Consider the following 16,884-nt stretch of genomic DNA (forward strand, 5'->3'; position numbering starts at 1 on the left):
ACGCCCGACGCACCTCGACCACCCACGGGCTCGATGGGTCCGTGTATAGCGCCAACCTTTCTAAGCTCCAAGTTGATTCGCTTCCGAAGCATATGCTCCGCTCCCTCTGGGGAGTCGAACCATATTCCTAGTGAGGCGAATTTCCCTAACGGCTTGTCCTTCGCTTTCATCCAGGCCAGCTCGTCGATCTGGAAGCCGTGCTCCGCTAGGCCGTTGTCGTCGATGATTTTCTCTGCTGCCTGGATGTGTCCCGTCTCTAGATCGAATTCCTCTGTCGGAGTCCGGTGTACAACGACTCCAAATCGCGGTTTTACCAGCTTTGTGTTATTGCCCAACTTATGAAGCCACTCGGCGTTGTTGCGGGCCATCTCAGCTGACTCCGCGTTTTTGAATCGAATGATGTAGCCAGTTTTAGTGGTGCCGATGCCGGCCACTTGGGCGTCTTGCGTCGTGGCATCGCTCTGCAATGCAGTGCGAATGTGTTTGTTGGCCGCATCGATAGGGAGATATCGTCCGAAAGTATTTCCGTAATTATTATTGTTGTCTCTTGGGTCGACAAAGGTCCTCTGGGTGCTGATTCGGACGCAATCCTAGTCTTTCTCGGTTCGTTGGGGGTTGAGCGGGGAGGTGCCATTGCCGCCCTCAGCTGTGACGGTGGCCAAGGTCCTGTTCGCTGTCACCGGTGGGGTGGCCTCGATTGGTGCCCGCAGTGCTTTCACCTCATCGTGCAATTTCTCGTTCTGTTCCTGGAGGACATTCTGGTTGTGTTTGATCTCCTGGAGTTCATTTTGGGTGGTTGTGATGGTCGCTGTTTGGTGGCGGATGATGTCTTTCAGCGTGCTGATCAGTTTCCACACCTCTTTGGTGGTGATTCGACCGTTTGGATCCGACGGGGCGAAGGCATCTCCACTCCGGGTTCGCTTCCGGTTCTCGGTGGCGGTTCTGGCTTTGGGATCTTCCTCAGTGAGGCTGGCGGTGGTTTCTTGGGTGTTTGTGGGAGGGGTCTCGGGCCCTCCCGCGGGTGGGTCCGCCATCGGTTAGGGATAAGCTTCCGCTCGGTTCACAACACCACAAATTTATATCACAATAACCTTAATCACACCGTAGATTCCTCAACGGGTCTTCTGGAGATACAGGATGTCGACCAAATGGTTACAGGATCATTTGGTACAGGGAGGATCGAAATCAGTTTCACCATTTACACACAGAGATTATTTCTCCAACCCTCCTTTGAAACCTACTAGACCTATTACAGTTACTCTACCCTTGACCCCGTGTCTTGGCGGTATTTCAATATAAGCGTAGATAATCGCCTAAAAATTAGTGTCAGCATTTCACTCGTATGGCCTCAACGGCTTCTAGACCTAATTTGGACCATTGGTTTGCAACCATTTATAAAAAGTGCAAACATAATCCGACCAATCATTCTGGCTCGGTGGCCATTATCACTTTTATCAATCTTGGCAGCAATTGTTACGAAAAGGGTAAGGTCAAGCGACTGCGGTCTACACGAGGTATTGCAACTCGTCCCCAAAATCTAAATGAAGGGTACAATTCCGACAAATGTTAATCTTGGATCCACAAAATATCCACCCTAGACTCAGTATCTAAAACAAAGTTCCTTAGACTCCCAGGAGCTTCAAAATTCTTTGAGCAGAAGAATACTGCAAGCAAGGGCCAGATAAGACTTTTTTTTGTACCATAATTTAGCAATATCCTAGGCTACAGTACACTTCAACCCAACAATTCTTAGGTCGCACAGGAGGCTTGAATGAACCTGTCTTGCGATTCGCTTTCGTATGGCGCATTGCTTATACCCCGCTCCACGTGATCTTGGGAAATACATAAAAGCAGTCTCCAGGCAGGAGTCTGTGCTACATGTTCTCCTACGAGCTGCTCTGCGACGTGATTATTGCAATTTTACTTCGCTCTTTATCTTCACAAATGGCTGAAGCTCCCCCCAATACGCTTGGATTCGTTAATCATGCTGAGCGCCCAACACACATTCTCTGTGTGGTGCGCCCCACTCAACGATAATTCCCACACAACGATAATTTCAATGGGATGAATTGCATTTAAACCACTATTTACATATAACCACCGGTAGTATCTATATACCAATTTGCACCCTTACTATCTCTTGCCGCCATTGAAGCTTCATGCTCAGCTTCCTAAATCCCTTGCTTCCTGAGCTCGCCGTTGAGCTTCCAATTCCTTGGCATGCTTTGCCTGTATGCGCTTCAACTTCTTAGAATCAGCATCTCTCCTGTCAACCATCTTCCTATTTGCAGATATAGGTGATAGGACATTGCCTTTAGTCCCAAGAAGCGATTTCCCATTTCTTGGGTTATTTGCAATTGAACTGGACGTACGGGCCTTCTTTAATTCAGCCCGTAGTTTTCTTGGGAAAGAGTGAATTTGCATCCATACTTCGTTGGATATGCCGTTTTATTCTCTGAGAGTGGTTTTCAATTTGCTCAATGTCATGAATAAGCTTAGCACTAATCAATTGTATCTGCATTGCTGGTTGCAAAATTCGATGAAATTGATCGTTATGTGGGATCTATGATTATCCATTAAAAGCAGCCTTGGCCTGCCTTTTTTAACCAGAGATTTTGTAGCTTCATGGAAAGAACAAAGCCATTCAAATGCCGTATTATCATCAATCAAGCCATTAAGCGTAGGTTTAATCTGGCAGCAGTGGTTTTACTTCCGCGCCCATGAATACGGGCGCGAAGCCTTTGGTATGGAACGCTGAATTCCCGCGCCAACTGGGCGATATTGGTGTTTTTATTCAGATGAAAGGCATTAGCAGCTCTTAAAATTTGATCTTCGAGATTTTCAATTTGTTCCGACATCGTGGTATGGTATAAAATGCTAACAAAGTTTATGCCAAAGTGGAAAATTATCGTTGTGTGGGAATTATCGTTGAGTGGGGCGCACCAACACAGAGAATGTAGTTGGGCGCTTGGCATGATTACTGACTCAACCAGGCTGGACGAACAAATAAACCGTGGTTGATGTAACTCTCTATTTAAATCCTATGTATCTCTGTTGCTGCATATTGGGCCACAGGATCAAGAGTCAACCACTGAACAAATAGGAGGACCCGCTCGATATGATTCCATTCGTAGACTTCGACTCGACATCCATGCCGCTAAAGGTACCCCGGGCAAGGCCTAACCACCGAAACGACAGGGGGCCCCTGCTCCTGGAGGCACACTGGTCAAGCCCAACCACACAACTAACACGGAGACACTGTTCGATATGATTCTATTCGTAGCCTTGAACTGATGTTGGCTAATTAGCTGGTACATATCCAACGAAGATATCGGTCACACCAACAGCGCCAACGGGGTAGATTCAACTAGCTCCTATGGCTTCAACGAGATGTGAGCTGCTTACCCCCTGAATCAGAGATCTATCTTAAGATGTTGCCACTAGATCCGTCAAACTAACAGGGATTCCCCGCTACTGTAGGTATCCTAGTCAAATCCAACCACCGAACGAGCAGGGGTTCAATGCTGCTCGAGGCAACCTAGTTAACGTCCAACCACCGTACTGATAGGAGTCTCTAGGTACGCTTAGACTGCGACGTTGCCCATAGGCCTTTTCAGTAAGCAAAATTTGTAGACCTCGTGACTTGCATTGTTTATGCTATTTGAATCTATATTTTTGAGCATTTTAATTACACTATTTCTCGTAATTATATTTTGTGTACTAGCATTTAAATGAATCCCGTTATTGATTTATATTCGTATTCACATCAATACTTCAGCCACTGATCATTATTATCAGGTTTACTACGATTCTTCATCTCTCTCTGTCCAGGGCGCCTCTGAGTGCCACTTTCATTCTGCATTTGAAGGCAGACCAGGACTTGTCCCGTCTTCACTATCTACGGGGAGACTTCGGTGTCGTTTACACGCACTTAGGACTATAGTAGTGTGGCGACACTGGCTAGCTAGTGAGCCCGAAAGGAAACTCTCACGAGCAAAAATGCGACAAAACAGCTTGCCGGAAGAAGCGACCCCCAAAAGTTCTCATCGGAACTTCCATAGCCACCTTAAACATCTCAAGATGCCCCTTGATCCATTAGTTTCAAGCGGTCTCGGCCAGCAACATCCAGACTTCCCTGCTACCATCCTAGCTTTCTACCTTCTCACGTCTACTCAGCTCGACAATCTTGCTCGTCACTTTCATCAGATCTGGCCTCCTGTCGACGCCACCTCGCAGTATCCTGTTCAAATGGCCGCTTGGATTGGAACATCGCAAGAACATGAGACCAGTCTCTACACAAAGCGTCTGAGGTTCGGTTTGTTTATTGGGTTACGAGGATGTGGTATGCCTCTTACGGATTGCCAAACCACCCTACACAGTACGTTGGGTGACCACGCAGAGACCTGGAAGACAGCCGAAGCCCTTAGACGCACGGAATAACGTGCCATTGGAGGAGTAAATAAGAAATTTAACGCTGATTGGAGCACGAGCATCGTTTTAAATGTAAATCATAGATGTGTATCCAGCCATCAGCGGCCAAGAACAGAGCATAATTACAAGCAATGCAGAACCCAGTAAACAGATCAGGACAACGCATCGTCCACGCGATCCTATAAACTGCAGTAGAGGTTCAAGCAAAGGGGGTCGCGCTTCGTCTTCAATGGATACCTGGACACTGCAACAACACAGGAAACGACGGAGTAGATTGGCTAGCCAAGGACGCGACAAGCCCGGGAAGAACACACCCTGTGTTGACAAGGAAGAGGGCTTATCCGCGACAATATCCGCGCTCAGTGGAGGCGGGAATAGAATGCGTCCACCGAAGGTGGTTACCTGTGAAGAATCGAAAATACTCTACCGGCGGCCTACACCAGGAAGCTGTATGGGAATTTGCCCAAGGGGCAGGCGTATCTACTAACACAGCTACGCACGAGCCATAGTTATTTATTCGCCTATGCCAAGAGGTTCCGCTTCCACGACAATGGCCATTGCGTGTGCGGCGCACAGGAGACCGTCACCCACATGCTAGTGAACTACCCAAATTCAAGGGAAATTTAAAGGGTGTTGAGAAATGAAGCTGGTGCGCGTTTAACAGCGTGTCGAGTCTGCTGGGAGGGTCAACCGAAGGGAAGAAAAGTGAACCAGACACCGTGTCGCGGGCTAGAATGGTCAAGGCCGTTCTAGGTTTCACTGAGGCGTCACAGCGTTTTCGAAGTCGCGCGCTATTAGGGCATCCTAACAACGTGAACGGCAACTATGCCACGATAGGTCTTGACGAGCCTCAAGTTCGTTTTCAGGAAGTGGGACATCGTACATATACATACACGAATATATGTAGCTGCTGTAGCCTGTATATCGGTTTGCAGTTGGATTCTAAACCACCACGATGGTCGAACTGCAGTTCGCGACCGTCATACATTACACCACAACGCAGAGATTGAATTTCGAAGGAGACAATCTAATTTGGAATCACCATAATTCTATGCGAGACAATTCGTATACAGACGCGCTCGAAATCAGTTTCACCACTTAATCGTGCCAAGCGCCCAACACACATTCTCTGTGTTGGTGCGCCCCACTCAACGATAATTCCCACACAACGATAATTTTCCACTTTGGCATCAATTTTGTTAGCATTTTATACCATACCACGATGTCGGAACAAATTGAAAATCTCGAAGATCAAATTTTAAGAGCTACCAATGCCTTTCATCTGAATAATAACACCAATATCGCCCAGTTGGCGCGGGAATTCAGCGTTCCATACCAAAGGCTTCGCGCCCGTATTCACGGGCGCGGAAGTAAAACCACTGCTGCCAGCCTAAAAAAGACATTAAACCCAATTCAGGAGAGAGCATTGAAAACCTGGATCGATACCCTACATATTAGCAATATGGGTATATCCCCCTCTCTCATTGAAAAGGCTGCAAATTCAATTCTACGCCGGGCTGGCAGCGATCAGGTGGTGGGCCCTAACTGGGTATACCGCTATATGCAAAGACTACCCCCTGAGATACCCTATATCAACCCAAAAATGGCTGAAAAAGTGAGGCTTGATAGCGAGCAATACGGCCCAATGTTACTTTGGTTTAACAGCCTTCGTACGCTCTTTGAAAAGCATCAATTTCTACCCCATGAGATCTTTAATTGGGATGAAACCGGCTACCAAATTGGCCAAGGAAAGCGGCAAAAGGTGCTTGCACCTAATGCTAATTATACCAATCCTACTGGTGGTCAAAAAGAGTCTATTACTGGCATTGAATGTATATCTGCCGATGGTTGGGTTATGCTACCTTGGTTTCTACCTAAGGGCTCTTTGCATATGGAGGAGTGGTATGAAAATATCACTACCCCCGATTTCCGGATTAAGCCTACGCCTAATGGCTGGATTGATGATAATACGGCTTTTGAATGGCTTTGTTCTTTTCATGAAGCTACAAAATCTCTGGTTAAAAAAGGCAGGCCAAGGCTGCTTTTAATGGATAATCATGGATCCCATACAACGATCAATTTTATTGAATTTTGCAACCAGCATTTCATTATCCCAGTCTTTTTTTTACCCCATACAACCCATCTCTGCCAACCGCTAGATGGCCAGCCATTCCAATGCTTAAAGCATCATTTTCGTATAGCGAATAATGAAGCTATAATGTGGGGTGGAAGTGCAAGCAAGAAGCGGGATTTTTTTAGGATAATTCAGGGTGTCCGAGAGCAAGCTTTCACCCAAAGAATCATCCGATCTTCATTTAAATCTAGGGGTATTTACCCCCTAGATCCAGAGCTTATTCTCGGTCCTCTACGTCAAAGAGCTCTTGAATCTGAAGGGTCCCCCCTTAGGATTCTCACTCCCTCTCCCCCTCCGGAATTCGCAAGCTCAGTCACCAATTCGCCGCCAGATACAATTGAGCGGGTTAATAGGCTTAATGCTAAGCTTATTGATGACGTTAAGCAAATGGAAAACTACTTTCAGAGGGTGAAACGGCATATCCAACGAAGTATGGATGCAACTTCACTTTTATCCCACGAAAATGCTATACTACGGGCTGAATTAAAGAAGGCCCGTACGTCCAGTTCAATTGCAAATACCCCAAGAAATGGGAAATCGCTTCTTGGGACTAAAGGCAATGTCCTATCACCTATATGTGCAAATAGGAAGATGGTTGACAGGAGAGATGCTGATTCTAAGAAGTTGAAGCGCATACAGGCAAAGCATGCCAAGGAATTGGAAGCTCAACGGCGAGCTCAGGAAGCAAGGGATTTAGTAGAAGCTGAGCATGAAGCTTCAATGGCGGCAAGAGATAGTAATGGTGCAAATTGGTATATAGATACTACTGGTGGTTATATGTAAATAGTGGTTTAAATGCAATTCATCCCATTAAAATTATCGTTGTGTGGGAATTATCGTTGAGTGGGGCGCACCAACACAGAGAATGTGTGTTGGGCGCTTGGCACGATTAACTCTCTTCGTTTCTTTCCCAAACTTTATCCTGAAACACGCTAGTCTGTGTTCGGCTTAGGCCATTTCAGAGTATCGAAACGTATTGTAACTTCAAATCACATGATGAGGTACTGTTTCATATATTGGAAATAATCATACGATTGATACCCTATATCTCGATACCCCTCAGCGGGGTACTTCGACGACTTAGCCATGTGCTCGCGACTAACCCTTCTAAGAATCACCTGGCTGCAATAATGGCATACAAGACATCATATGACGGGTCAAACTCTGGGTTCCAAGTTGGACAGAACCTTGGTCATATCACTAATCAGTTCTGTGAGTGGGGCGCATGACTCTAAAAGAACATACCTAACCGGTGTGACTGCTCAAGTACAATCGGAAGCATTGAATCAAGCGTGCCTGCGGGATCTGCGGACGACTGATCCTCACCATGACAAAGACGTATTCAGAACACCAACGGAGGGCTGCTCAAAGATTCATACTGCTGGGTTCTCGACAACGAGGAGTTTCAACAATGGCGAGACAACCAGAACAACTGCCTCCTCTGGATCAGAGGTGATCCGGGCAAAGGCAAGACAATGCTGCTGTGCGGTATCATCGATGAATTAACACGAACATTTGGTGACACTGCGAATGTCTCGTTCTTTTTTTGCCAAGCTACAGACGTACGAATCAATAATGCCACGGCTGTTTTCCGTGGCCTGATATATTCGCTTGTCGAGAAGCACTCTTCTCTCCCATGTACAAAAACAGTATGATAAAGCGGGAAAAGCACTGTTCGAGGACATAAACGCATGGAATGCCCTCTCGAGGATCTTTATGGATATTCTGAAAGACCCGGCCCTACAAAGCACCTATTTGACTATCGATGCGCTAGACGAATGTGCAATAGGATTACCTTCCCTTCTCGACTTGATTACTCAGGTATCGTCTGCGTACCCACAGATCAAGTGGATTGTCTCGAGCCGCAACTGGCGTGATATCGAAGAGCTTCTTAACACTACCCATACCGCTCCGATCTCTTTAGAGCTTAATGAGGCGTCTGTATCTGAAGCTGTGAGCGAATTCATTCAACACAAGGTTCACTACCTGGCGAAAGTGAAGAAGTATAGCGATGAAACTCGTGATACGGTCTGCCGTCACTTGTCATCCAACTCGCAAGGAACTTTCTTTTGGGTGGCCTTAGTCTGTCAAGATCTTGATAGAATATCGCGGAGGCACGCTCTTAGGAAACCGGAGGCGTTTCCTCCTAGACTGAATGCCTTATACGGTCGGATGATCGATCAGGTTCGCAAATCCGAAGATGCTGAGTCCTACAAGCGAATACTAGCTGTCATGTCCATAGTGTATCGGCCTATCGCGTTTGACGAGCTGGCCTCTCTTGTTGAGCTACCTGATGATCTCTCTAGTGACTCTGAAGCTCTATCAGAGATTATCGCGATTTGTGGCTCGTTTTTGACTGTACGCGAAGACACTATCATTTTCGTCCATCAGTCCGCAAAGGAATTTCTACTCAGAGAGACGCAAACTGAGGTTTTTCCTAGAGGTATAGAAGCTGAACACCAGACAATTTTGTCTCGTTCTCTTAAAGCTATGTTCAAGACACTTCAGCGAGACATCTTTCAACTTTAATCTCCTGGATTCCCGATTGAGAAAGTCATATCACCCAATCCGAATCCATTAGCAGCTGCACAATATGCGTGTGTCTATTAGGTTGACCATCTTTATGATAGCGGATGTTATGAAAACAAAAATCTTGACATTGATGAAAGAGGGCGTGTTGATGAATTTCTACAAAAGAAGTACCTTCACTGGCTTGAAGCCCTAAGCATTCTATGAAGCATATCACAAGGCATAGCAGCTATGCTCAAGCTCGAGGGCTTACTTCAGGTGAGTAATTGCTCATATACCAAAACCAATCTCCACTTCTGACATTAGAACTACTGTAATAGGAAAATGGCGAACCAGCTGCCCTTTTACACCAAGTTCAAGACGCGTCCCGATTCATTCGATACCATAGGCTAGCGATTGAAAGTTGCCCCCTTCAAGTATACAGTTCACCTCTGATATTTAGCCCCATGCCGAGCCTCACGAGAAGGTGTTATCAAAGGGAGAGACCAGATTGGGTTTTGAATGAGCTATTAGTGGACAAAGATTGGAGTCCATGTCTTCAACCCTCGAGGGGCATAGCGATTCGGTCATGTCGATTGCCTGGTCGCAAGATGGAAGCCGACTCGCATCAGCGTCAAGAGATAACACCGCCAGGATCTGGGATCCGGCCACGGGCCAGTGCGCGTCAATTATCGAGGGGTATAGCGGTTCAGTCTACTCGATTGCCTGGTCGCAAGATGGAAGCCGACTCGCATCAGCGTCAAGTGATACGTTCAAATCAACGTTGAACATGAATCACTGAACACCGACAGTATATCTTTCGCCCATAGAAAATATCTACTTGAGCTAGGGTGCAAATAAGCGCGGGTCGCATGGGCAGGGAGGGCATTAGGCTACCGCAACTTCCAGAGAAATCCGGAGCATATATTCTGATATTGACCAGCTCTATAACCACAGGTATAGGTGCATTTCGGAGGGCCTGGCAAGAATGCGGGACCCTTGCTTGTTATTTTGTAAGATCAAGTCATTTCAGAAATAGCCCTGCGAAGTATAAATAATTTCCCTGGTAAGATCTGGACCGACAACAGCACCAGTACCAGTCATTCACAATGAAACTCTTTGAAACTCCAATTGATATTTGGTTAAGTATCAAGGACCTTCTGACACCAGCAGATGTCGAAAACATCATAAATACCACTTCTACCATCTGGAAACAGATCTTCAAAGATACTAGTTGGCTGAAGTTTGCCCTGGCATTTGATGGATGTTCTCCAGTTCTCATTGGCCATTTGAGCGCCTATCGCCCTAGGAAATCGTCAAATCGTCTCTATCTTGCTCTTCTCGCAGGTGATTACTCAGGTGATCTCAGATATGAAAGTGAAAGGTTCTTTGCCGCTCTTCAGGATGGCTGGAAATATGACGAAAATAAATACGAGGTTGACTTCTCTTCTGGCATTACCCTAAACATCTACGAGGTTATTAAATCTCTTGATACGGTAGAGCTACCTTTGGAAAAAGTTTTTACGAACACAAAGCAAGGAGTCTACTCGGAATACTGTTACTACAATAATCCGGCGATAAAGGAACTTCGGTCATCCGATATCGTAAAATGGGATCCTGACTACAAACAACCGCGTCCATATGTGTTTGGTGGGTGGAATGGTCCCGCCTGCAAGGGTAGGGACATCAAACACGGTTGCAGGATTACACTTTTGAACCAGCATATGAAGAAAGACTACTGCCTTTTTCCAAGTCATAAGAAAAGCAAGCTATGGGCAAAGATGACACGGAGTGTGCGCGATTGCTCAGTGCGTTGATTTTCGATCACAGCTTACAAGGGCTGTTCAACACATGTGATGGTAATACCGAACGGGGAATTAAACTGATATTTCTGTAACATTACTCCACCTCTAGAAATAAATCAACGCACGAGTTTTTGGAGCAATTCATGTTACATCTTAATATAAATCTCTTGTGGCGATAAATAAGGTATGTCCCTAATGAAACCGTAGGGCATAGAGCTTTGGCGAAGAGTAAATCAAGGTTTTCTCAACAAACCTTACTATTTCCAGTCCCGCGAAGTAAGCTTATCACGAACGCTTTCCAGCAACCGTACGAACCACCAACTTCTGATATTGATGTGGATTGAGACCGGAGATATGGGAGATAGTTCCGGATCAAGCTCTATGGAACGAGTTCATTTGCTGGAAAGCGTTTGTCATAATTATTCCCAGCGAGCGCAAGTACCGCATTCTCCTTATCTCAGCTTCGGAATTCTCAGGCGGATTGTAACGACTCGAAATAGATTGGAAGGTGAGATTTTGATAAAAGTGGTTAAAAACTGTGTCTTCAGGGGTAAACTGTTTTCGAAAATCGCTTTACACAAGTTTAGAAAAGGTAATATAGAATAACGAGAAAACTGCCTTACATAATTGATAAGTACTTGAATTTACCCATTGCCCGTACGCAAGACAGGGCAGGTAGTCCGGAGCTAGAGATCATCCCGGATCATCGAAACTCCAACTGGGGCAATTCTGTGTAGCGGTACAGTCCAATATTTTTATACCAGCGTATGGTAAATCCATTACTGTATGATCCTGCCGATATAGGGGTTTGAAAAGCTTCTTTCCGTTCTCCGACATGGAACGTGATAACGGTCGCCACGGTACATATGGATTTCGCTTTGACGTTACTGTATTTCAGGCAGACTCAGCAAGGGTACATTGGTAGAGTGTTTTCGAATTCTACTGTATCGTAAATCAGAGCTTAGAGATAATACCCTGCTTAGCAGACTTTTCAACAGTTCAACTCAATGCTGACCCAGCAAATAGGCGAAGGCGAATCTCTCCTTTTTGCCATGAATCATTTCTTAGATGACACGCAGAGCAGGAGACACAAAAATCCCATTGCTGTTTTATCTACGCAACCGTTTTCGTTGAATAGAAGTTGTGTTCTCTTTTCAAAATAGTATTCAGTTGCTCCTCAGGTGAGGTAGAGTCGACCTCCGTTGTAACAGGCTTGTTTGTCTTATATTGGCTGGGCGCTTTTCTTGGGACTGCCTATTAAACCTGGAGAGCATGCTTAATTTCATGTTCTCCAAGCTCATTGTGGCCCTGACGGGGTACATACCCCTTATTATGGCGTCCTCACTCCCAATTGAGTACACTTCTGAAGAAAACCATGGAAACAGACTTGTCTTCTGTCATTTTATGGTATGAAACGCCGGTATCCTCTATTGACTCCAAATTCAGTAATAACGGTGCTTAGGTTGGCATCGTTAGCAACCGCCTAGATGCCAGTGACTATGACGATGATATGAAGCGTGCCAAATATGCAGGCATCGACGCTTTTGCCTTGAACATCGGCACCGATTCTTACACAGACACACAGCTGGACTTTGCCTACGAATCTGCCTCCAACAATGGCATGAAAGTGTTCATCTCCTTCGACTTCAATTGGTGGCAGATTAGTCAGGGCAGTGCAGTCGGTGCAAAGATCGCACAGTATGCCAATCTTCCCGGCCAGCTCAAGGTTGATGGGAAGGTATTTACGTCTTCTTTTGCCGGTGATGGTGTTGATATCGACGCAATCAGGTCGGCTGCACGCAGCGATATCTATTTTGCACCGAATTTCCATCCCGGTCGGGGAGATTTTGATAATGTTCAGGCCGCTCTGAGCTGGATCGCTTGGGACAATAATGGAAACAATAAATGCCGGACACCTTACACTGTTGCGGATGGTGATAATTCTTACAAGGCGGTACTTAAGGGAAAGCCCTATGTTGCATGTGAGTGGGTCGAACAAGCTGTTCTTCTGATACTGATGTACAATTAGCGGTATCACCTTGGTTTTCGACACATTTCGGTGGCGAAGTCTCTCTCGCCAAAAATTGGGTGTTCCCCTCGGGCCTCCTCTGGTATAAACGATGGAGGGAGACCCTGGAAACCAGCCCCCGCTTCGTGGAGCTCATCTCTTGGAATGATTACGGTGAATCACACTACATTGGTCCGCTTTCATCGCCTCACATCGACGACGGTTCCTCCAAATGGGTCATAGGCATGTAAGCAGAGACCCCAAGAATCCAAGGTGGGGATGGTGAATAACCCATAAGCAGGCCACATAACGGTTGGCTCGATATGGCCAAGCCTTTCATCTCAGCTTATAAAGCTGGCTCAAAGCTGCCGCTGGAGTTCCTCGACGAAGAAAAGCTAATCTACTGGTACCGACCGACCCCAAAGGATGTCAACTGTGATGCAACTGACACATCAATGCAAGGAAACCCGAATAGTAGGAGTGGCGACTTCGTCCGTGCTCGACCCGATGGCGCTGATGACATGACCGACGCGGTGTTCATAGTAACTTTGCTGAAGACGCCAGCGATGGTGCATGTGCAGTCTGGCCGTAAGACGGAAGCTTATGAGGCAAAGGCCGGAGTGTGGTCGCATTCTGTGCCGATGGGTGTGGGTGCGCAGAGATTCAAGGTTACCCGTGAAGGAATGACGGTCGATTCTCTATGCGGTACTAGTTTGCGGGATATTGTCCACACATGTCCCTGTGGAATCTACAACTTCAATGCTTATGTCGGCACTCTGCCCGCCGAGGCCTCTGCCGACCAGTTGCAGTCAGCTGGATTAACACGCCTGCTGCAGGGATTACAAGCCCCATGTCCTACAAGTACTCTAGTGGCCGGGACGGTTTGAAATAGAAAAGGCTAACCATTCATCGGACGATATGTCAAATGTAAATGGCTGAAGCAATTTGAAATTTACCGTATTGATACCAGTGTCCGGAGCTCTCTGAAAGGTATCTAGAGCGTTAGTTAGGTCGGAAATATGCTGCAGAGAAATTTTGATATACATACCTCAGCAGGTTAAACGTAGCTTGATCAAATGAAATACTTCGAACGGAACACCAAATAGACATGTGGGGATATATGGAACCTGAGAAATAAGACCAACGGGACATTTTCATCAAGCTCGGATGTGTTTCTGAGGAACAAAAAAGTTTCAGAACATAAGTACAGGAAGAAGTCTGATGGTAAGTCCACTATGTATTTGGGACAAATTTGAATTAGATTGAATCTACTTGATCGAGACTGACACATCATTGCAGATAGAGCGAAATTAAGGCTTAATGATCTTCCTTGGCAGTTAAAGCAACTACAATTACAGCGTGGTGGGCGATTCCGACTCTGAAGAAACAATGGCATTAGGAATGAGCGAGGTTGACATGCCTCAACAGGGTTCATTGGGGGGAGAAGTTCTAGCCGATCTAAAAGATACCACGTACAGTGGGGAAGATCTAAGAAGCGACGAATGAATTGACAATGTCCCTTGTCCCATTGACTAGCATAATATATCAGATTCTATGGAAACTTTCTGTAATTTATAGTCACTCATTGAAGATACTTGGACAAACGCAAGGCAGTGGATTTACCTCCTAATATGGTCTAGTGCCTTCGAAGTGGGGCTAGGGAAACAAACGGAGAGATAAACTGATTTCGAATAACACTGTAGCAGCACATCTATCGGAATTCCACTGTAGGCGCTCATCTATCGATCCACTGCGATATAAAACTGCGACGTTGTGCACCGAGCGGGAACTAGCCCTAGATCGATGGCGGACCCACTTACGGGAGGGCCCGAGCCCCATCCCACAAACACCCAAGAAACCATCGCCAGCGCCGCAGGGGACGACCCCCAAGCTCGAACGACCAGTGACACGGCAAGCCTGCTGAACGAGAACCGGAAGCGAACTCGGAGTGGTGATGCCTTCACACCGTCGGACCCGGCAGGTCGAATCACCACTAAGGAGGTGCTCGGTTCAATCCACTACCCCAGCGAAGAGGCAGGCACCCTCTCAAACCCTTCCACATTCCAAAAGGCATATGGCAGATACTGAGGTTGATTCCGTTCACATCACCAATCAAGCTTTGAAATTATTGCGTGATGATCTTGAATCGAGAGAGTCAGCCTCTGCGGATTTTCGACCTGTACTATCTAAGACTCAAATACGAGCTTCCATTACCCGATTTCAGCTTCTTATAGACGATGCCTCGCAGCAGGGTGTGTGCTCATCCTGTGGGAGGTTAGTGCCTGTTCCGGAGCTAGTGGAAATAGAAGACGCTGACCCTTTACTTCAACCAATGGCCGGCCATCTTGACAGCTGCGGTAGGCATGAGAACGAGTAGGATGTGTGTTTAACTTGCCTCAAGTCTCTATCTCAGAATTCCCTTCCGAAGCTTTCCGCTTTGAACCGTGTGAACATGACAATGTGTCAGAATTACCCGGCAGTTCTTGAAAGTCTCACCCCAGTCGAGGAGTGTCTTATTGCTAGGTGCCACCCCCTCGGCATTATCTTGAAGCTACGCCCCGGTGGACATGCATCTCCGGCATCTTACCGTGCTCTGCGCGGCCACTTTATCGTTATCCCGCAGGACCCGGAGCCACTTCTCGAGATTCTCCCGAGCCCGACGTTATCACTACATGATGTAATGAGGGTTTTCTGGTTGGGGAAACAGCCTCCCACCTATACAGATCTATCTCCGTTCCTGCTAAAGTTGTATTCAACGAGATACCCCTCTTGGGACATGCATAGACCTATGTGGCTTGAAATAAGAGCGTACTACAGATAAGACGTATGGCACCCCGAGAGAAATATAATAAGAGTGGTACTGGGATTTTGAATTGAATATCTTGGGCCCGGCTTTTTTGAACTCCAGTTCGCTTTGTTCTGTTGTCTTACCCCAGGACCCCGGCCATAGTTTTTGGATGTGAACCGACCAACGATCCAGAATCTGTAGTATTCTCTTGTATGGAATCCTTTTCTCATTTAACCCATATGGGACGATTGACCCAAAATTAATGAACAGCCTATTCGCAACACATATTCGTCATTTTTGGGTAACTGACTCGTATTAAAAGGTTTCAGAGGAAGCTTACAAAATCAAAAACGATGAATAGTATGTCAAGCGGCAGCTGAAGTAGCATATTTGATGAATGTAATATCATGTATATGTATCTCTGCGTTAGGCCAGTCTAGTTTTATTTGTATCATGCTGTTCGTGAGCAACATGGGTAATGGTTTTGTGAAATCAAAAAGCCGAGAATCGGTAATCAGCCTTGAAGGGCATTCTGCTGCTACAGGATGGGTCAAAGAATCCGCGAACTACTCGGAAAGAAACCAAAAAGTATCAATTATCCACCCCGAGTAATGAAGTTCCCCACTGTTCAAAATCCTCGACACTGATGTGCAAACGCCAGTCCAATGCCTGCAAGCAAATCATCTCAACCTTGTTGATTTCGGATATTTGAAAGCCCGATAACTGGCTCCAGCCGAATACAGAAATACAATGGTCCTCTAAGTATTTATTTGCCAGCATGAGGGCAGCCAAGAATATACGGAGGCTATCCTCCATCAGCTGCAATGGCGATGCTCTTTTAGAACTGAAAACCTCTCCTTGCACGTTAGGCTGAATTTTTAAGAGATAGTACAATGCTAGTGTCAACGTGTTTTGGCTGGTATGGGAACATTTAAGGATATTCGAGATGAATTGCCGTTTAAAAATCGTATCACGAGATTGTCTTCCGTCGTTTATGCGGATGAATGAGGATTTGAAAGAGCACCGAGTTGTATCAATCAACTGCAGCGTAGCCTCTTTGCCAGGAGAAGTGATTAGCTTGAAATCAATCCAAGCAGCAAAATAACATACCAAAGAGCTTCTCGTTGAGATTTGACTCTCGATCGGAGCTCTGATGCCGAAATGGTGAGTGATGAAATTTAGTGCAATTATTCGCCATACTCCTGCGTAG

The 16,884-nt window shown here is 46.2% G+C and overlaps 5 protein-coding genes across 5 annotated transcripts; all 5 read left to right on the forward strand.

The window, feature by feature from the left end:
• Nucleotides 1-3,999: 3,999 nt before the first annotated feature.
• On the forward strand, nt 4,000-4,440 carry N7471_013394 (uncharacterized protein; the record flags this gene model as incomplete). Its single annotated transcript, XM_057286113.1, has 1 exon — nt 4,000-4,440. One exon carries the CDS (start codon nt 4,000-4,002, stop codon nt 4,438-4,440), a length of 441 nt encoding a protein of 146 aa, XP_057129438.1.
• A 3,600-nt stretch (nt 4,441-8,040) lies between these two features.
• On the forward strand, nt 8,041-9,094 carry N7471_013395 (uncharacterized protein; the record flags this gene model as incomplete). Its single annotated transcript, XM_057286114.1, has 2 exons — nt 8,041-8,127; nt 8,216-9,094. The coding sequence occupies 2 exons, from the start codon at nt 8,041-8,043 to the stop codon at nt 9,092-9,094; spliced, it is 966 nt and encodes a 321-aa protein (XP_057129439.1).
• Nucleotides 9,095-9,158: 64 nt separating this feature from the next.
• N7471_013396 (uncharacterized protein) lies at nt 9,159-9,771 on the forward strand (the record flags this gene model as incomplete). Its single annotated transcript, XM_057286115.1, has 3 exons — nt 9,159-9,264; nt 9,315-9,352; nt 9,415-9,771. Coding segments are annotated over 3 exons (501 nt in total), but the record flags the coding sequence as incomplete, so codon positions are not given.
• Nucleotides 9,772-10,182: 411 nt separating this feature from the next.
• N7471_013397 (uncharacterized protein) lies at nt 10,183-10,890 on the forward strand (the record flags this gene model as incomplete). Its single annotated transcript, XM_057286116.1, has 1 exon — nt 10,183-10,890. One exon carries the CDS (start codon nt 10,183-10,185, stop codon nt 10,888-10,890), a length of 708 nt encoding a protein of 235 aa, XP_057129441.1.
• Nucleotides 10,891-12,210: 1,320 nt separating this feature from the next.
• N7471_013398 (glycoside hydrolase family 71 protein) lies at nt 12,211-13,773 on the forward strand (the record flags this gene model as incomplete). The annotated part of the gene is made up of 4 exons (XM_057286117.1): nt 12,211-12,285; nt 12,341-12,860; nt 12,908-13,133; nt 13,188-13,773. The coding sequence occupies 4 exons, from the start codon at nt 12,211-12,213 to the stop codon at nt 13,771-13,773; spliced, it is 1,407 nt and encodes a 468-aa protein (XP_057129442.1).
• Between the last annotated feature and the right edge of the window lie 3,111 nt (nt 13,774-16,884).

Source organism: Penicillium samsonianum (assembly GCF_028829775.1).
Source record: "Penicillium samsonianum strain IBT 33392 chromosome Unknown utg000009l_segment0_segment0, whole genome shotgun sequence".
NCBI lineage: Eukaryota > Fungi > Ascomycota > Eurotiomycetes > Eurotiales > Aspergillaceae > Penicillium > Penicillium samsonianum.